This window comes from Grammomys surdaster, unplaced genomic scaffold, assembly GCF_004785775.1.
Source record: "Grammomys surdaster isolate TR1022 unplaced genomic scaffold, NIH_TR_1.0 100, whole genome shotgun sequence".
NCBI lineage: Eukaryota > Metazoa > Chordata > Mammalia > Rodentia > Muridae > Grammomys > Grammomys surdaster.
This window is the reverse complement of record NW_021604579.1, coordinates 9,635,311-9,657,361: the sequence shown is the minus strand read 5'-3', so window position 1 is coordinate 9,657,361 and position 22,051 is coordinate 9,635,311. Positions and strand designations below refer to the sequence as shown.

General features: G+C 37.4%; 1 protein-coding gene across 1 annotated transcript in view; it reads left to right on the top strand.

The window, feature by feature from the left end:
* The first annotated feature begins 1,912 nt into the window (after positions 1-1,912).
* Positions 1,913-22,051, top strand: part of Eps15 (epidermal growth factor receptor pathway substrate 15) — a 64,394-nt gene continuing 44,255 nt past the window's right edge. The window contains exons 1-4 of the mRNA XM_028786510.1: positions 1,913-1,996; positions 2,849-2,994; positions 4,846-5,002; positions 10,149-10,234. Of these exons, the coding sequence (XP_028642343.1) occupies positions 1,952-1,996; positions 2,849-2,994; positions 4,846-5,002; positions 10,149-10,234 (434 nt within the window). The 5' untranslated portion in view covers positions 1,913-1,951. The remainder of the gene's footprint in view (positions 1,997-2,848; positions 2,995-4,845; positions 5,003-10,148; positions 10,235-22,051) is intronic.

The window sequence follows — 22,051 nt, the reverse complement described above, 5'->3', positions numbered from 1 at the left end:
CAATGGGGGTTCTGGGTGGCCCCTCTCTGCTTGGTCTAGGGGCGGAAATTGGACTTATTTTCTCATAGAATACTTTGTGATTTTTTTTCTGGTGTATTGTTTTGGAGACTATATACAATGGATTGCTTCCAATTTAAGTATGTAATTTGGTAAATTTTGAAAATTACATATTTGTGAAGACAATCCCAAAATGCTTTCCCATCATTTGTTTGTTTTGTTTTGTTTTTGAGACAAGGTTTCTCTGTGTAGCCCTGGCTGTCCTGAAATTCTGTAGACCAGGTTGGCCTTGAACTCAGAAATCCACTTGCCTCTGCTGGGATTAAAGGAGCACACTTCCCCCACCTAGGTTCATTAATTTTTTTTAAATTATTGTTTCATATGTTTTTATTGTATAGGTATGCCATAATTTTTAAGTTAGTCTTTTATTGATAGACAGGTGCTATTGCAGCCAATTGCTGTTATTAATAAAATTTTTCAGGCAGCATTTCATATGTTGGAAAATAAATGTAAGTATTGGTTTCCAGATGTGAGCTGGTTGAGCCAAAGGGAAGGTTATATTTGCAATTTGGTTGTCAGTTTGCCCTTCAAAAGGATATTACTGATTTGAGTTCTGTAGAGGAGAAAAACTAGTTTTTCCTCTAGTCTTTTCAAGTTCTTTTCTAGGATTCATGTAATAAAAGACATGTTCTCAAACAGAAAATAAGTTTATTAATATGTATAATTCATTTTTACTTGGGAGACAATTTAAGGAAAGAAAAACTCTCCAAGAAGTGGCGTAAAACTTAGGCTATTATAGTGTCTTCAGCATATGTAGAGGTTTAGGTAAATGAGAAGGCAAAGAAAATGGCCTCAGTCACTAGAGTACACAGACTTCAAAAAGGCACCAGTGGTAGATAGCAGTGACAGGAGATAGACAGTAATGCTAACAGGAATGGTGGGTAACAGATAACAGAGTAGTGCCTCTCATGTAAGTGCCTCTGATACACCATCTCCATGCTGTGTAAAGTTAGGTGAGGCTCTGGCTCAGACGTGTAGCCCCAGCACTTTAGAACTGAGGCCAGAGGGTGGTTTAAGGCAAAGTTATCCTGTGTTTTACCTAGTTGCCCTCTGCTCCAAATAATCCTGCTAAAGTGGCATTTATTACCCTTCAGTGCCCACTGGCAATGTCTGGCAGTGCCTCTTTCCCTATAGTTCATCTCCCAAGTATAATATGAAACTTGGGATTCTTGCCACTTAGACAAAATGTTAACCCACTATAATTTTAGCCTGTAGTTTTAGTTTAAGAGTAAAATTGAGCATGGCTTTTATATGTTAAAGGATGGGCTATTTGTGGTGTCCATTTGGGGGATTGGAAATTGGTTGTTTATACTTTTTGTCCATCTTTCTATTGGATTTGTTTATGATCTATTAATTTCTAGGAGCATTTTATATATTAGGAGATTTCTTTATAGACAGCATTTTCTACTAAAATTTCCATATTCCTTGCTATTATAAGAACTTCAATTGAAGGGTGTGCCTCTAAGTTTTTGCTACTGAGTGTTTCTTCCTAAGAATTATTTAGCTTTGAGTCTTTATTTTTCTTCCTCTTTCCTTTTGTTTCTTCCTCTTTTTCTCCTATCTTCTCTCAACTTTTCTTTAAAAAGATTTGAGATGAGGCCATGGTGGCTCACAACTTTCTTTGCATTCGGGAGGCAGAGGCAGGCAGATATCTGAGTTTGAGGCCAGCCTGGCCTACAGAGCAAGGTCCAGGACAGCTTAGGTTACACAAAGATACCCTGTTTCTGAAAAACAAACATATATAAAATATATCTTGGAAATGATATGTGGTTGAACAGGGCTTAACTCAGTGAGTGAATTTTGTACTAATTTTAAAATAATATTTGACTCCATTTTGTTTATCTTTAAGGCCATGTTTTTGGTATATTGTGCACTGGAGAAAGAACCTGTGCCAATGTCCTTGCCTCCAGCCTTGGTGCCACCTTCTAAGAGAAAAACGGTCAGTATATCAGGCTCCATGTGGGTGATCCCCTCTTCAGCAGCCAAGGAATCTTACCACTCCTTACCACCTGTAGGCATTTCACCTACCAAAGCACCATTAAGACAGGTAGAAATCTATCGGTGTTCAAAGATTTTGCTCTAACAAAAGTGCATGAATATGATTGATAAAGAAAGAAGGTGCAGTTGGAGATGCTGCACTCCCTTTAGTTAAACCTGCATAACATGACGCCCCAGAGGTGGCAGGTGCTCCTTAGGTCCTGTGGATGTTTAACTGGCTTTGCCTTCATCTATCAGAGATTAAAGATGGAGATGGAAGATACTGTGTGCTAACATGCATGCTTGCCCTGTCATAATTGTTTTTAATCTGTAGATTCTTCAGATCAGGTTATTAATTCTGATTGATTCTTACTTCCTCTGACCTGTCTCGTGTCAGGTTGTAAAGACAACTAATGACAGCGTGTGCATGTTCAGCTCTGGACAAGAATGCTGCATGAAACTATAGAAAATGAAACTTGAGGATTATCTGGTTATTGTTTATACAGGTTTTCCCAGTTACTGGTGTTAGTATGGAAATTCATAGGTCAGGCTTAATTGTGCTTGACTTCATTGGTTACTTAAAAGAAAAATGTTAATTTGGCATCTGTAATTGTCTTAACTGACTTTACATTTGTTGCCTTTCCTTTATACTGCTTGGTTATGGTGTGTGGGAAGCAGTGTACTACCATCAAGGTTATTTGGGTGGATTTGTTCAGGTTGGAGATAGATACTGTTGTGTGTAAGAAGAGTATCAAATGGGTACTCATTTCAAAGTCAGATTCATTTTGACAGAATCTTTCTCTCCCCATTCTAGTGGGTTGTGTCCCCTGCAGAAAAAGCTAAATATGATGAAATATTTCTGAAAACTGATAAGGATATGGATGGATATGTGTCTGGACTGGAGGTCCGTGAAACCTTCCTGAAAACAGGGTTACCTTCTGCCTTGCTAGCCCACATTTGGTAAGACTTTATTTTAATAATTTTTTTTAAAAAATGTATATATGTGGTTGTGTGCCAACTCTAGTTTTATACATTTGTATTTTCTACTACTTTTGTGAATAAATTATTATTTGTTTCATTTTTTTATAGTGGAAGTTCAAATTTAAAGAAATATGTATAGTAAACAAAAATTCAAAAGTGGAATTAAAAAAAAAAAACAACCAAACAACCCTTCAGTCCTCAAGCTTTAGGGATCTGAAGGTGTCAGGCACTTGTTAGGTTGGTAAACTGGAGACTCAGTTTATACCAGCCTCAGCTCTAAGAGTTCTGTAGAGAGTCTAGATGGCTATAATTTTAACACTTTAGTAAGTAGTATCTTTAGGGCTGGGGATGTAGCTTAGCTGGTAAGGTCCCATGCAGGAGAGCCTGGGTTTGATCCCTTCCATTATATAAATGGGTGTGGCAACCTGCATCTGCAATCACAGGACCCAAGGAGCTGGAAGATCCAAAGATCACATTCTATCCGGCTGTGCAATGACTTTAAGATCGGCCTGGAATAAATGAGTCTTAGCCAGTCTGTGTGTGTCTGTCTATCTGTCTGTCTCTGTTTCTATGTCTCTGTCCTTCCCTCCCTCCCTTCTTTCCCTATGCACACACACACACACACACACACACACACACACACACACATTACATTTTTCTTTAATGCTGAATAGTATTCTATTTTTATATATATACAAATTTTTGCTATCTGTTTATCTGTTGATGGAGGTCTGTTGGTCCCATTTCATTCTACAGAGAATAGAGCAGCAATAAACAAGAATACAAATATCTTTGTAGGAAAATAGATGTATAATATTGAGGTTACTTAATCTCAGAAAGAAAAATCCTGCGTATTCTTTGTGGGTCCTTGCCTGTACCATATACATGTACTTGTGCGAATAGATACACATCTGGGAATAGTAAGAGTCACGTGTAGTAAGGAAAACAGGAAAGGGTGATGAGGGAAGACAGAGTGCAGGTAAAGAACACTGAGTCATGAAAGAGGGTATAAAACTTGTGTTTCTAGTTTTAACTCTGTCGTGGGTTTTTAATTTTTTGTATTGGATAAGTGCAGAGGCATGTAAGCAAAAATTCCATAGCTTCAGAATGGCTGTATGTGTTCATAGAATTGAATATGTACACGTGTTCTTTAAAAATTTTTTAAAATTCATTATTTGACAATTTTACACATGTATTTAATATATTTTGATCACTCACACACTCCATTACTCTCTCTTACCACCTTTCCATTCTCTGAGCTCTTCTTACAACCTATCTCCTTTTAACTTTTATCTTTTTATTTGTTTGCTTTTTCTATTCTCTTGGGCTTAATTAGAGTTGCTTGCATGTACATGGGTGTAGGATTATTTACTGGAGAATGTGCAATTTACCAGTGACTACTTCACTAAAGGAATATGACTTCCTTTCCTCTGGAGCCATTAACTGCCTCAGGTAAGGGTGGGGCCTCATGTACCCCTCTCTTGTTCATGTCGAAGTATTGATGGGCTTGTACAGGTAACCACAACTGCTGTGTTTGTGAATGCAATAGCTATTCACATCCAGAAGACAGCATTTCACAGCACCCCTCTCCAGCTTCCCGTTTATACTTTTTTTTCCTACTCTTTCTCCCATGATGTTTCCTGAGCCTTGTTGATCTTTTCAGCATCTGATTGGTCCACCTCTATAACATTTATGTAGATTTTGAACAAGCTGTTATCTATCTGTCTTTTGCAATTTAGCTGATTGTTTTTAAAAAGTTACAATCATATTTTTCTTCTGGAGTTTTGGAGTTAATAACTGTAGCACTGTTGTACTGCTTTATTTGTATAGGTCACTGTGTGACACAAAGGACTGTGGGAAGCTTTCAAAAGACCAGTTTGCCTTGGCTTTTCACTTAATCAATCAGAAGTTAATAAAAGGCATTGACCCTCCTCATATTCTCACTCCTGAGATGATTCCACCATCTGACAGGTCCAGTTTACAAAAGGTAAGATAACATCAAAGAAGACTTGCATGGCCTAGAAAAGGACAAGTGTTGTGTCAAGTCACAAGGTTGGAGGGACAGAGCACTCAGAGTTGGTAGTTTGTGTGTGTCTGTGATGCTCATATACCTTCTATTAACATCTTGAACTGTAGCTTGTCAACCTTACTATTCATTATTCATATGAATAGTGTACTTACTATACAGCTGTACTTTATTATATTAATTTGAAGAGATTTTTTTAAAAAAAAAATTGAAACAGGGTCTCATATAACCCAGGCTTGCATTGAACACTGTTATGTAGCTGAAAATTACCTTGAACTTGTGATCCTTCCTGCTTTCACTTCCTGAAGATTATAGGCATGCACCTTGCCTAGTCTAATTTTATGAATAGAGTTGAAATGGTAGCTGCAGGAATTATATTGTTAGATTTTACTTGATGATTCATTCTTACAGAAAACAAGACACATTTGGAAACAAAATCTAGGAGATAGTAATTGGTTAGTGTCAATTTTACATCAAAATAGCTTTCAAGAAAACCTGTATGTTGAGGATACATCTATATGTGGCTTTTGCCATAGAATGACCCTTCATTCTTAAGTACACAGCTGAGTTTCGTATATAAACAGCTAGAAGTTAGTTGGGTTTCTGATTAGCAGTGGGAATTTTCAGAACATCTTCATTTTATTCACAATTTCCTTTGAATTTTTTTCTATCTTATCTAGAACCCCTTTTTAATATAGCACATTTACAATATCCTGGTCTATAATAGACCTTCCAAAGGACTTACATACGATGGATTTAGTTGCTTTGAAAATTAAATAACCAAGTGTCGTTTGAGCCTGTAGTCTCAGTTCCTGGGAAGGCTGACACTAAAGAATTCTTGAATCCAGAACAAGGAAGCTTCATCACAAAAAAAAAACCAAAAAAAAAAAAAAAAAACCAAAAAACCACCAAACAAAATAAAACATCCCACCCAAACTTTGTATCTTTAATCCTCTTTTCATCTGTAGTATAAGTATTCCTATAGTGAGTTTTTAGGGTTGTATATAACATAAACTGTCAAATGTGTGCTATTAAGTATTCTCTTTCAAATATGAATAAAATGTTTGGATTTTTCATTAATTTTATAACAGTTAAAAATTTTGTTTTAACCTAGCAAAAGTCAAAATTGGATTCTACCCCCAAGTAAACTAAATAGAATTCACCACTTCCAAGTCCTGAGAATTGGATATATGAAAAAAAAAATGTACTTTTATGAGTTTTGGGATGGGGTACTTTGTGAATTTTTGCAGACTTTTTTTGATGTATGACATGGGTTCTCTAGGTTATGGAGAGGCTGAAAGTGATTCTGACAGAAAGATGAAGGGTCCTTATTTTTACTTATGCTTTCTGCTCTGTTCCTGTTGCTCAGCTGTGCAACATTGTAGATTTCACTTATGTAGAGTTTTTCTTCTGTATTCTTAATCTCTAATGACGGAAATGCTCATCAACTCTAGTCTCCGAGAGAACAGAACTGAGTCGATTTTGTCTATTCATTCAAATCTGTTTGCTAGTAGGCACTTGAGATTGTACCTGTTACCCAGCTTATCATTTAGTAGACTTGTCAGAAATATATTCACTAGAGCATACCTTGTCTCTTGGTTCCAGATCCATAACTGTTAGCCTTGGTATTATATAACTGTTGTCTTATCTATTAACCAAAAAATAAAAACTTTTAAATAATCTTTCTCCTTACAATCTGATTTAAAAAAAAAAAAAAAGAGGTACTGTATTTCTGTAGCTTCAACTAATCCTTGTTGAATGTCGCTCTCCTCCCTTCTGTGTTTTTCTAGTTTGGACTGTTTTTTCCATTCTGCAGCACTCTGCTTTCGCCTTTCTTGTACTGTCAGTTTCTTAACTCTCCTCTCTCAAGGTTAGAGCTTTATTTTATGCTGTCTTTGTTGTTGTATTTTAGCAGTACAGTTTTATTTATATGATGCATTTTGAAATTAGAGTGTTTTTTTTTAATGCAGCAAAGTTAACAATGAAAACAGTTGATAGCATGCTTTTATCACATGTCACTTGATCCTTGCATGCACTGTGGCTTGCTTTCCTTGGACTCTTTAATCCACTCAAAATCACTAAAGTGAGACTTATGAAATATACAAAATGAGAGAGAAAATATTTTTAAGAAAGGTACATGTGGGACTGAAGAGATGGCTCAGCAGTTAAGAGCAAGGACTGCTCTTCCTAAGAATCCAGGTTTTGGTTCTCAGCCTCACATGGTGACTTCACAACTGTCTGTAACTCCAGTTCCAGGGGTAGCTGACACCCCTTCTGGCCTCCACCAGTACTACATGTACACTTACAGACATATAGTCAGAACACTCATACGCTTAAAAATTAAACCAGAAGGGGTGTTTGGAGAGATGCCTTAGCAGTTAAGAGCACTGGCTGCTCTACCAGAAGATCTGGATTTGATTCCTAGACTCATATGCACGGTAGCTCACAACTGCCTATAACTGCATTTCCAGGGGATCCAGAACCCTCTTCTGGTCCCCATAGGTACCACCTACACACTTGGTGCACAGACTTGTAGGCAAGCAAACACTCATACACATAAAAAACAATGCAAAATCAAATAAATGAATAAAATAATTTTTAAAGAAGGGCATGCTATATTTTTCTATGTGTGCCCTTCACATGCTGTGTATAACTTTAGCTGGATGGTTCTGTATTTGCTTGCATGTATTTATATGGCCATTCTAGCCATATAAAGCTACCACTTTCTAATTTGTTTGAGGTTAAACTAATTTGTTTAACTTTATCTTTTTATCTGTTGGTATTTTAATAGGAAAGACTCAAATCTGAGCCACTTTTTAAAGTTGGAGTGACAGAAGAGGTGTGGAAACCATGTGTTTTCTGGTATACTTGCACCTCTGAGAGAACACTTCTCAGTAGCAATTTAAGGGATAGAAGTTACTCATGGTGATGAAAGTGAGATCAAGTGCTATTTTTTTTCCATCTTTTTCACTTGCCTGGCTGACTGACTCATCCTAATCCACAGGTCAAGTTTAAATAAAGCTAAAACTTAGTGAATAACTGTCTCATGCAGAAATCTGCTTTAAAATTTTTAATTCAATATGGCATCAGTAACAGTCTGTATATCAGTGGAGTTTAGTAAAACAGTTAAGGTTTTTTTTTTTGTTTTTGTTTTTGTTTTTGAGAATCATTATGGCAATGTATACCAGTAACCTCAGCACTCCAGAGGCTAAGGCAAGAAGTTTACAGTAAGTTTAAGGCTAGCCTAGGCTATATAATGACCTCAAGAATAGCCTGTGCTACGTAGGGGGAAACATTGTCTCAACTACCCCTTTCGAGAGAAGTATGTTTGATGTAAAGTTGTTACCAACATAAAATTAGAATTTTAATTAATTGAGACCATATAGATGAGTTTTAATGCTATAGTCAAAACAATTCAATACTAACAGGCAGCGTGATATTAAAAACATAGAAGAAATTATTTGTCAAATTTAATCGACCTGTTTACCATGTTTTCTTTTAGCACAATGTTTTCTAAATTATTTTGGCAAGCAGATGCCAAAGGTCATGTTATGAAATGACCCTTTTAATATATTTAGAAGACTTCTGGTAAAATTCATAACCAGGTTCACCTTTGAGCAGTCACTTGGTCTGTTTCCTCAGCTCTGCATTAAGTTAATACTGACCTCCCAATCTACTTTTCAGACTATTTTTGAGAACTGATTGATGGGCTTGATAAACGTTAAATGATTTTATAAGGGTGAGGAAATGGAATATTATGGAATATTATGGAACCTTCAGGTTTCTTCTTCTGTCTTGGTGACATACATTAGTAGTAATACACAGTTTTATATTATGCTAATGAGATCACTAATATATCTTAGGTTCCACACAGTTAGGTTTCAGTTTTACCATTTCCAAAATCTGATGATTCTGTTATTTGTCAATCAGATTGTAATAGTTTGTATAAATCAGGTGTTTAAAGGATCAATTATCCTTTTGTTCTGACTTTAAAAAGCTAAACAAGACATCAATGGGAGTTCAAAGAAGAAAAGCGTTTATTTGACCTAAGTAGGCAGGGCAGAGATTAATTTCTCCATTTTTCTGGTGAAGAGCATATAGTTAACAAAGTGACAGAATCTAGATTAAGCCTAGATTTTGTGTCTATAAGTAACATTTGATAACCAATTCTGATATTTAATATTACTTATTAAATGAAAACCAAGTGTTGGGTACACTAGCACCCCATGTAACCCCAGCACTTGTGGACAGAGGCAGGAGGATTAGGAATTCAAGGTCACCATTATCTTAGCAAGTTCAAGGCCAGGCTAGGTAAATGAGACCATGCCTCAAAAAACCAAAATGGGTTGGAGAGATGGCTTACCAGTTAAGTGTGCATGTTGCTGCTGGAGAGGATCTGGAGTTTGACTCCCAGCACCCATGTCACACTGCTTCCAACCACCTGGTCCAGGGGATCTGATACCTTTTCCTGGTCTCTATGGTGTGTACACACGTGTCTGTGTGCGTGCACACACACAGAAAGAGAAAGAATTAAAAGTCTCTTAAAACAAAACAGCATTAATATGATAGAAAGATGCCATATATACAGTTATGTATGTAGTGATAGTAATATTATTACAGAGCATGTTTGAGCAGTTGGTTAGTAGGTTTTAGGTTAAGTAGAGTAGATACTAAAAGCATTTAACAAAAGTTAGTATTTGTTGAATTGAATAAAATCAACCACTATTATAATTCTGAGATTCAACAATATTTGTATACTTATTGTGTGCCAGATGATGTAAATGGATGTAAGTCATCATCCCTCTTGCTGATAAATAACACATCTCAGTAGAAGAATTCATTTCTAATCTAGCATGTGTTTTATTTACTGCAGAATTCTGGGTAGACTAGGATCACATTACAAAGGCAATGGGGTCTGAGGTGTGGGGCCATAATAGCTTTCTGGAGATTATAAGGGAACTCTCTTAATTTACAAGTACACGCATAATTACAAATATATATATATATTAGCAAAATGAAATACCTTGTTTCTCTGTATAGCTTTTAGCATTTTTAGTGCTTAGCATTTATAGTAGTAATGTTTAACTGTGAATTTTTTGTTTTTTAGAACATTATTGGATCAAGTCCTGTTGCAGATTTCTCTGCTATTAAGGAACTAGATACCCTTAACAATGAAATAGTTGACCTGCAGAGGTATGTAAAGAAAAATTATAGCTGACTTTACAGATTATACGTATAATGTATATGTATTAAATACACATATCCTCATTCCTAATGCTTATTTTGATAAATGCTACTTTATTTAGTTACCATATTTCTGTGTAAATGGAATCAGAATGCTTTTTTAAAAATCAAATATTAGGGAAGTGATTGAGGAAGATGCCCACTGTTGACCTCTTGCTTCCACACCCGTGCATATGTGCATGTACATACACACACACATACACACACTATATCTTTTTATTACTTTGGTTCAAAATGAGTAAACATTGGGTTACTGTGTCTATAATAATGTTTAGATTTGATTTTCACAATCTTGCTTTCCTGGTGATATGGGGAATTCAGGACTTTCTAAGTGTGGGAGAACTAGGTTCTAATGATGCCAAGTACCCTGGGTTGCTGATGCTTATGTTCTTGCACTTGCCTTTTGCCATCTGGATCTCCTTAGTACTACCTGCCCTGTCTCTGACTGGAGCCTGTCTTTTCTATTATCTTGGTTGTCTCAGAACTGTGTGGGATCAGTGTTACTACTGGGGTTAGAGCTGGGGCCCAAGATCTGCTCAGTGCTCGGGCGCAGACAGGAAGAAACCAGTGCTCTAGGTCAGGAGTGAATTCCTGGGTCCCAATGGGTCCCAGTTCCTCCCTGTTTGGGGCAGTTGTTGCTGTCTCCTTACTTAAGATACTGCCCGGGTTAGAGCTCCTGGGAGGCCTCTTCCTCTGGGTTTTGTGAGATTGGGTGTAGAGCTGCCACCTGGGATCTGCTCAGTGCTTGGGCTCAAACCGGAAGCATAGTCACATTTTATTTATGATTCATTTGTGTATAAAATGACAGTTCTCAAAAATATTTTCTGTTTTATGTGAGACTTGTAACACAGGCAGACTTTCATTATGTTGCCTTTACCATGTCATAGTAAGACTTGTCTACCTATACTAAAGCTACAGCTACTAAAGTTAAAATATTAAAGTTTGTGTTAGATCTCCAAGTCTTTAAAATATTTCATTATATACCTGACCTCTCATTATTGTGAATATACATTTTGTTCTGTACAGAAGTTTTCCTCTTGAGAATCTGTCCCTTTGAGTTAATACAATACCTTAGAATGAATGTGTATAACTATGAAACAAAGAATTTAAGCCGTATATGTGACTTTACTAAGTTACTCTCTGATGGAAGATTCCATCCTTATTGTTGGGTTATTTTTTACCATTTTTTATTTTATTTATGTATTTGTGTGTGCACATGTATAAGAATGTGCTGTGGTGCACATGTAAAGGCCATAGCGCAACTTTCTGGAGTCAGCTCTCGTCCCAGGAGTGGGTCCTGAAGATTAAACTTAGATTGTCAGGCTTGGTGTCAAGGCCTTACCCATTATGCCATCTCACTTGCTCTTTCATTGGTTTAGAGGTGAAGATGTTTGATTCCCAGGACTTGTCGTTGATGTAGGATGTTCTAGTTGATGTAGGATATGCTGCTCAGACCCCCTAGTAACTCCCTGGCCTTATTTCTTAGTTGGATTCCATTTTCTTCCTTGATTGAAGTATGAAGGGTTCTTCCTTCATGGTGTTCCCCCTGCAGAGCTCAGAGGTGTACACCTTTAATTTGAGCACTCAGGAGGCAGAGGCAGGTGGATCTCTGAATTTAAAGCCTGTCTGGTCGAGAGAGAGAGTTCCAGGATAGGTAGGGCTACACAAAGAGACCCTATCTCAAAAACAACAACAACAAAAAAACCATAGAGTTTCCCTGTCATCCTGGCCATTCTTGGACACTTCCCACACTGCATTGTCTCCTGTGACTCTATAAACCTTCCTAAGAGTAGACACTGTATATGCTTTTGTAACCTTCAGCACTAAGCAGAGTGTTGTAACCTCTCATTACTGCTTTGTTTTTGTATTAGTCATGTTTTTTTCCCACTGTGAGGAATCGTGACAGAAGTAACTGAAGGGAGGAAGGATTTACATTGGCTCACAGTTTCAGAGGGTTCAGTCTGTCATGGCAAAGCAAGCTGGATGGTGGGAGTGGCTCCATCCACGGCAGCAGGAATATATTGTCAAGCTTGTCATACAGCAGCCAGACCAGAAAGCAGAGACTACACTGGCAGTGAGGCTGGGCTACAGCCTTCAAAAGCTCACTCCTAGTGACCCTATTCCAGCCACACCAAACTTCCCACAACCTCACAAACAGCAATACCACCTAAAGACCATGTATTCAATCCTAATAGCCTGTGAGGACGTTCACATTCAAATTATACCAATTCCTTTCTTCTAACCATATAATGCGGGTGGTCTTATTATTACCTCTCACCTCAGTCTGCTGCCTCTTTTATTATTTATTGTCCTGATTTCCTGTTTTCATTTGCCTGGACATACCTTTAACACTGTAAGTATCTATTCATGCTTTATGGCCCAAGTTTAATAGCTCTTATTAAGTTATTTTTGAAATCTTTAGGTTGCAAATTACTCTTTTTCCACTTCTAGAAATTTTATCTGTTTGGTTATTTTTATTATTTTATCTCACCATGTAGCCCTAATTGGCCTAGAACTTGCTATGTAGACCAGCCTGGCTTTAAACTCACAGATATTCACCTGGCTCTGCCTCCTAAGTGCTAGGGCTAAAGGTGTGCACTACTATGTCCAGACAATTCTTAAAAGGTATTGATGGATTCCATAAGAATCTTTACTCTGGAAGTAAATTCTTCAGAGAAGTTGTGGGGGTTTTGTTTCGCTATAGATTTATTTTATTTTTAAGTGTGTGTGTGTGTGTGTGTGTGTGTGTGTGTGTGTGTGTGTGGTAGGTTATGTACATGTGAATCAGTTACCTGTGGTGGCCAAAATTGTAGGCTCCTGGTGAGGCTGGAGTTATAGGTAGTGGTGGGTATTGTGAAGGGAACTCGGGTCCTCAGCAAGAGCTGCTTGTGCTCTTAACCACTGAACCGTTTTTCCAACACCCTAAGAGAAGTTCCTGAAGTCAGAAAGGTGCAAGAAACTGAGGCTATTTTGGTCACTTGTATAGTGTGGTCATGATAATTTATGCTGAGGCAGGAGGTAATATTTTGACATCTGCTAGATTCTGCTTCCTTCTTGTTTGTCCTTTTAGCAAAAACATAGGAAGCAAAAGTCACATCCTGCCAGGCCTATTTGTTATTCTGGTTTTAGGCTAATAAACAAGATAGGTAATTATAATAGTTACTGGGTATTGTGCTACATCCACTTTATATACATTCTTTTGTTGAATTCTTGTAACATTCCTGAAGAGGAAGAGGTTTTATCTTGATTTAACAATTTTTAAATTATCTATTCAGTGATGGCATGAGGGTGTGTGTACTTGTGCACAAGCATGCATGCCACAAAGTCTAGGTGGAGGTCACAAGGCAACTTGAAGGCTAGACAGCAAGTGCCTTGACCCACTGACCCACCTTTCCAGCTCTTGTCTCTGAGTCCAGACAAGGCCATGCAGTACAGGATTTCAGTGGTAGAACTTTTAACCAGATTTCCAGATTATCTGGTATCATTTTATCAGTTTCATTTTATTTTTTCCACATTTACTTAGTGTGTGGGGTGGTGTGTACACATGGAAGTCATAGGACAACTTGTGGGAGGAGTCTTTCTCTTCTTGCACCATGTTTGTCCTGGAGATCAAACTCATGTTGTCACACTAGGCTGCAAATGCCTTTAAACACTCAGCCATCTCACTAGCCTGATGGTCAGATTTATTTAACTATTATTATCTTAGTTTCTTTGTCTGTAAAATAGAAGTGCAAACACTATTATATAGATTCTGAGAATATAAGTCAGTACAGGTTATTAGTTATCATCCTTAATATTCAGCTCATACTTTATAGAGTGTAAGACTTTCTCAATAGTTACTCAATAAATACTATTTAGAGTATTTAAATTATTTTCCCTAGATGAAGACAAACAGGACCATTGTAGCCAGATGATCGTGCCATATCTGCACAGTCTCAGAGACTGACCTACCTGAAGAACAGACACACACAGAGGGACATCCAGAGACTAAAAAAATGGGGTTGGGTGGGCTGGGCTCTTGAATGGGAAAGCCACAGTACCCAGGAAGCTCAGTGCATTTATCATGAACAGTTGAATAGAAGGTAGGATTATTACATTCAACCATACAAGGGGACAGGTTCACTATGTACAGTTGAACAAGGAGGCAGGTTATTTTATACAGATGAACAAGAAGTCAGATTTGGCTAATCTTGGTAGGAACAGTCTGAAGGTAGTAAATATTGGGGACTAGAGGAAGACTACCATCTTTCTGAGCCTCACAGGGATAGAGTAGGTTGGGAAGGATTCGCCCATTTCCCATGGGGCTAATGCATTGGTATAAGTTTGATCATGCCCATGTCGTTCTTTTCTCAATGTGTAGGCTTCTGCCTTGTTTATATTCAAGAGCTGATTTAAAACAATAACAACAATTGATACCCCTGAAATGGATCTTTTAGCCCCAATCTCTGCTAACTTCTAGTTTTCACCTCTCAAGAGCTGCCTGAGTCTTGCCTCTCCACAGGAGCTTTGTTGCGTTCCTTTGCAGTGCTCAGGTCAGAGTCTTCGGCAAATTGAGCAAGCTTCCAGTGCTGAGGTATAGTCAGCCTGAGTTTTCACAAGTGGTATATATGCCTGTAATTCCAGCACACTAAAGGCTGATCACAAGTTCAAGGCCAGTTTGGACTACACAGTGAGATCTTATCTCAAAGTAAGATTTTCTTAAGAGAGCTTAGAATCTTAGTTAAATTTTTAAAATTATGCTTTCAATTTAGTTTTATTAAGTTACTACTAGAAACCATTAGATTTGAAGAGATCATTGCATATAGTACCAAATGTAGAGCTCTTTTGCTTAAATGATCCAATCTGACCTGTTTCTAGCACTTCATAGCATCAACACTAGGAGGTATCAGCAATGATTGATGGCACTGGAATAGGCGGGTCCAGGTGAAGATGCACTGTTAGTATAAAATATGTTGGCTTCAAAGTATTAGAAAGGAATGTAAAACATCTCAGTAACATTTTTTAGATTTATTACATGCTGTAATATTATTCGAATATAATAAATAAAATATATTAAAATTTATTTGTTTTTAATATATAGATTTTAGATAATCTTTAATTACATATATTTTGTGGTCGTAGCTTACTAAGGTACAGTTATATCTTACAATAAAGCATAGATTTTAAGATCTATTATAGTTTTGAGTTTGGAAAACAAAACACTCTTCAAAAAGTTTTAGGTTCCTTGTCAGACATCAGTGGGAGGAGAGGCCCTTGATCCTGGAAAGGCTCGATGTAGGGGAATACCAGGGCTGGGAGGCGGGAGTGGGTGGGTAAGTGGGTGAGCACCCTCATAGAAGCAGGAGGAGGGGAATCCAGGAAAGGGGATAACTTTTGAAATGTAAATAAATAAAATATCCAATAAAAAAGAAAAGAAATTTTAGGTTTTAGGCCAGGCTTGGAGGCCTTTAATGCTAGCACTTGGGAAGCAGAGGCAGGTAGAGGTTGAAGTCAGCCTGGTTTAAGGACAGCAAGGGCTGTGTATAGAGACTTTGTTTCAAAAAACAGAAAAACAAACAAAAGAAATTTTTAGAATCTGGGGATTCCCAATCTCTACCAACAGAAGAGCCAAGTGTCATCAGTTTGTTTGTTTCCTTGCCACCTCTGGAGACCCAGTAAATAACTCGCATGGTGGCATACACCTTTAATCCCAGCACTAGGAAAATTAAAGTAGATTGGTCTCTATGAGTTCAAAGACAGCTTGGTGCATATATTGAGTTCCAGGACAGCTATGGCTACACATAGTAATAAGACCTTGTTTCAAGCACAGGGGGAGAAAGCTAGTAAATGTGATTTTTATATTAATAAATAAAAGAATGATCTTAATAATAGCTCCTGAAGTTTATTTAGCACGCCAGGCATCATGCTGATTTTTTTTCTAGGTGTAATGTAAATTAATCTTGGTTAGCAACTTTACTATCCCTATAAAATAGTTTGGAACACCAAATTTGGGGTTTATGCTTCTTTCCATACTTGTTGTCCTTCTAGATAAAAATAACAAATGAGGTACTTTTTATTTGAAAAATAAACACTTTTAAAATTTTTTTTTCCTGAATCAGGATCTTACTAAGTTTCCCAGGCTGATTTAAAACTCCCTATGCATGTAGCCCATGAAGGCCTTGAACTTAGAGTCTTCCTGCCCTGGCCTTCTAAGTAGCTGGGACTAGAACTTAAATGTACATTTTATTTTAAGTGACATTAAGTACATTTATTAACCGCTATCATCAGTAATCTCCATAACTTTTTAATCTTCCAAAATTGGACAGTTTAATGTATATGTGTATATTTTTGTGTTGGGGAAAGAGTAGAAAGGAAAGCATCCCCTGTGAGTAGGCCCTATTCAGTGTAAGATTCTTGTTCTATAGGGCTAAGAAAGATTTAGGGAAAATAAGTGTTTGTAAAAACAAAAAAAAAATGCAGATGTAGTTGCTTTGTGTGCTGTGATAGGAGACATGTTCCCTTAGACCACGACCTATAACTCTGGGGCAGAGAAAGGGTCACTTTCAGTTCTGCTCCTTGGGATAGTTGCTGCCACATAGTGATAAAGAACCACAAGCAAGGAGAGCAGCACACCAAGCTTGTTGACAATGACAGGCTCCCTGTCCATGATTATCCATGGTCTTACCTGACCAGCTCCATTTAGCTCCCCACTCCCAACACCTCTTTTTGAGACAGGATTTCATATAACCCAGTATGACTTTAAACTTGCTATCCTGAGGATGGCCTTGAACTTCTGAACCTCTGCCTTTACCTCCTGAGTACTGGGATTACAGGTGTGAGTGCCAGCGTGTCCAGTTTTATGCTGTACTGGGTTGACCAAACCCAGGGCTTCATGCATGCTGTACAAAGCCTACTAACTTAATTACAGCCCTAACTCCTAATCTGAGCTTAGCTGAAATTCACATATAATCTATTTTAGTCATATATAAAAACTGTGGTTGTTTTAGTTTATTGATGTTACAGATTGAAATTTTATGGATTGTGTTTCTACTAACAGAAGTTTTTAATACATTTATCATTCAAATCTTACAGAAAGTGTAAGATGAAATTGCAAATCAAAACTGTAGTAATGTCATTTCTAGTATTTGTTCATGTATTTACCATTCTAGAACCCTTTTTGTTATCATATGCCTTTGAGCTTATTGTCTATCATGCTTTTATTTGAAGGATTCTTGTTAGCATTTCTTATAGGACAGCCGTACTAGTTTTTGTTTATGTGGAGATAGTTTAAGACCAGTTTCTTCAGATACAGTGTTGTTGTTGTTGATGTTGATGTTGTTGTTGTTTTAAAGACAGATCTATGGGGCTGGAGAGATGGCTCAGTGACTAAGAGCACTGATTACTCTTTCAGAGGTCCTGAGTTCAATTCCCAGCAACCACATGGTGGCTCACAACCATCTGTAATGGGATCAAATGCACTCTTCTGGTGTGTCTGAAGACAGCTACAGTGTACTCATATAAATAAAATAAATAAATCTTAGGAAAAAAAAGATAGATCTAACTTAGTAACTCTTGCTGGTCTGGAACTTGCTTGGAACACACAGAGATCTGCCTGCTTCTGCTTCTGCTTCCAGAGTGCTATGTTTACAAGTGTGTCTGCCATGCCTGCAGGTACAGAATTCTTCCTTGACAGTTTGTCTTTTCAGTAGTTTAAATGTGTCTTTCTTCCTGCCTCCTTCAGTGAGGACTGCACCTGCCTCAGGCATATGTCTTAGGGTCTGTAGGGTCTGTACTAGTGAGCTCCAGTGCCTGCCCTTAGATGGTTTTCTAACCTTGCCTTGTAGCTCTATGTCCTTTTTACAGGTTCAAAAAGTATTCCATCATCATTAAGGATGACTGATACTTACACTCAAAGCCTGTATCTTCCATCATGTGTGTTTTGCCATCCTAACTCAAGATAGTGACGATATTAGTATTCACATATGAGAATAAGATGTGGCCTCTGTCAGAAAGACACTTTGGTAGCAGGCTGGATTAGAATCTTGCTCTTTTTCTTACTCTAAGACTCAGGCATCTCACTGAAGATTATTTAATGAGAATAGAATGCTTCTCTTTACTTGTAATAGAAATTAGTAGTTAAGTTCTTAGTATTAACATTTTAAGTTTAGATGGCACCTAAAGAAGTTTTATAAGAAATACTAAGACTGAAACAATAACGACAGCAACAACAACAACAACAAAATACAGTGTTGTGAGTCTTTACAAGCTTTCTAGTTTCTAATGGTTTTTAGTTTTAGAAAATGATGGATGCTATGTTCATAAAAATGACAACTATGTATCTGGAAGGATATGGAAGGTGATTTAATCCTGTCTGTGATGCTATTGGCATTGCATCAAAGCCAAGACAGATGGTTCTCTCTATCCTCCCTATAAACTGGGCCTGGAAAAATAGAAGTAAATTGTGGACTCAGGTTTTTTTGACTTGACTGCCCGTGCATTTGACTACCTCATGTTTAATTTCTGCAGTCGTCCACCACGTGCCTCTGGAAAACTAGCCTTGAGCCTTACTTTCCTTGATGGGTCCAGTATAAGGGACACAGAATCAAAACAGTCAGCCTTTTAAATGCCAGGGTATTCTATCCCTTCCTCTCTCTGTAGCATTGGTACTGTGGCTTTCTCAGGATGTGCACATGTGCAAATGAATAGGGCAGAGAGGTGATTAAGGTAAATAAAGGGTGATTAAGACAATTTCTTTCCCCTTTTCTGGAAATTACTTCTTTATTATCCATATAATATATTGTAGGCTGCTTGAGAAGCTGAATATATCACCTTTAATTGTGGTACAGAGACTTGAGTAGTTTTAAGTATGTTAAACAGAATGCTTTGGGGGCTGAGGAGATGGCTGATCGGGTAGTAATGCTTGTCAAGCAAGTGTGTATGGATGAGGCCTTAATAGCCAGCACTATTGTAAAGTTTGGGGAAGTATGGTAGTCTATCTGTAATCTCAGTAGAGAGACAGAGACAGAGTACCTCCTGAGCAAACTGCTAGGTAGACTAGCCAAATCTTCAAACGCTAGGTGCAAGTGAGACACCTGGCCTCATATTCTCATATATATACACACATATGCACATATATGTATATATATACACACACGTATGTATGTATGTATGTATGTATGTATGTATGTATGTATATGGTGGAGAGTGATCAAGGAAGGCCCCAGACATCTACCTTAGGCTCCTATACACAAAACACACACATGTCCTCCTGCTTATCTACATAGGAACATATATATACACATGCATAAAAGTTCACATAGGCCAAGCAGTGGTGGCACACGCCTTTAATCCCAGCACTTGGGAGGCAGAGGCAGGTGGATTTCTGAGTTCGAGGCCAGCCTGGTCTACAGAGTGAGTTTCAGGCCAGCCAGGGCTACACAGAGAAACCCTGTCTTGAAAAACAAAAACAAAAAAAAAAAGTTTACATAGAAATACACATACATTTTTAATGTTCTGTATTGATTATTTATACATTACCTTTAGAAAAAATATTTTTTAAAGAAAAAAAGAATGTAAGAAATACAGCCAGTCAATTTTTCATGTGTCCAAATGTATGTTTAAATGTTTTTAATTGCCTGAAAACAATAGTGTAGTTAGAAGTTAAGAGCTATTTTAAAGTAACTAATTAGCAATTTGGTGTTTCTGATATTATAATCTAAATTAATTTTATATATTGGCCAGTATTATGTTATGGTACTTAGTTTTGTTCATATTGTCAAAGAAATTATTAAAGGGACCAAAGTTTTCCTTAGGTTAACAAAACATAAATTAGAAGTTAAGTTTTATTGATTTCTGAGCTAAGAAATGATTTCTAACGGTTCTCATATTTTATTTAGTGAAGAATGATCTTCAACATATGTTCAGAGATATTTCTATTGTTCCTTCCCCCAAATGCCATAAATTATAAGCAGTAGCTTGTACTCTGCAAGCATCCTCTACTTTGCTCAAGCAGAGACTGCTTGCTACTAAGAGCCCCGGATCTTAGTGATCTCTCTTTTTCACCAAGTGAGCTTCCTTTGCTCTGCCATTCTTCTGTCTGGATTACTTTAATTCAGCCCACTGCCTTCGTACAGCTCTGTTCTCCTGTGTGCACATTCTGTCTTCTGAACAAGCACTGTGAGTAACAGGAGCTAACAGCAGAGCAGAGAGGCTTGAGCAGACACTGTCAGTAATAAGAGTTAAAAGAGCAACAGAAAGAATTTAAATGATGGACATTCATGTCTCCAGCGACGCTTTCTGATACATTATAATGTTTTCTACCTTTGCTATCTACTGTCTGAAATGGTGCTGAAGCAGTATGGACCTTGTGTGGAATGTCTCTGAGGATTTGGGGGCATGGAGCTGGGGAGAAGATTTGGACGGCGCTAGATTTTCTTGTGACTTATCCCTAACATACTGCAGCAGAACTGAAAACACTCATCTGCTCACATAAGGATGAAAAAAAAAAACATTTCGAAGATTGAGCTAGCAGAATTTGTGTTATATTTTCAGATGTTTTTTCCTCTTGTGATTTTCTGGTTTTCATTTTCACATAATTTGATAAGGGTTGGGGTTAGGGATGGAAGGAAGGCTGGATCAGTGATTTGAATGGTAAAGGGACTGTTTAAAATCTCCATGTCATCGTGATCCAAATCGCAACGCATCTGACAACCTCTCAGTGAGTTCCTTGGCCATTTCAGGTGTTTAAAAGTAACAGTGTACAAATAGCTTTACTGTGTGCCTTTCTCCTCCGTACAAATCCTCAGATCGTTGTATCTACAGACCCAGAACGTTGATTTGGTGCTGTACTTCAGAGTCTCACTTTAATAAGATGGGATATGCAAATAAGGCATGCAGTTTCTTCCTTACATATTTAATATAATTTTCTCACTTTATAATACAGCTAAATGGAATCTGGGCTTACATTTGGGTTCTGTTAGATACTGAGTTATGTTAGTTACTTGAGACATAGTAATGATCCTGTAAGCAGAAACTGTCATACTAGGCTAGAAGGCTTCTTAAATGCTTTCTTCCCCTCTCCATATTGCCACCTTCTCCCTACTCCTATGTATTGCTGAAGAAGTCTGTGGATTTTTTTTTTTACCTCACATTTTATAGAAAATAAAAGAGCAGTATATGTTAATGGTTTTAGTAAACATGGGAAGTTAAATTTGTTCTAGGAAGAGAAATAGCTTTATTTTGTAATTTAAATCTTAAAGGTTTGTTTTTTTTTTTAAAGATACATTCGTATGGCTCCAGTTTTCTTAAAGAACATAGGAAATTAGGATGCTATTTTAAAGGAGAGCCTTATGTGTTTGAGTTGAGAGAAGGACATCACACCTCTCTGGACTGTTCTTAAACATAGTGTGCACGATTTTGTATACTGACCTATTGGGTTTCACAGGTAGTCTCCCAAAGGACCCTTTTGGGATAAATGTGTTATTTCATAGAGTATACTACCTGTATTAACAATCTTTTACATTTTTCTATGTTGTTGCACTCTAAAATTGATGTTCACTGATATTTAAGGAAAATTAACACACAAATGGCTCTCTTTCTTAATATTGTTCACTGTTTCTATCAGCCATTCTTATTTAATAGGGCAGTGATAGTTAAGGGTTAAACTTACAGAGCTGATGCAACTCCTCCTTTTCCTCACCAGCAGTTTTTATTGGATGGTATCACCATAGCAACAGTGAGATCAGTGAAACCCGAGTGTTCCATTGATTAGTTTTTGCTCCTTCCTTT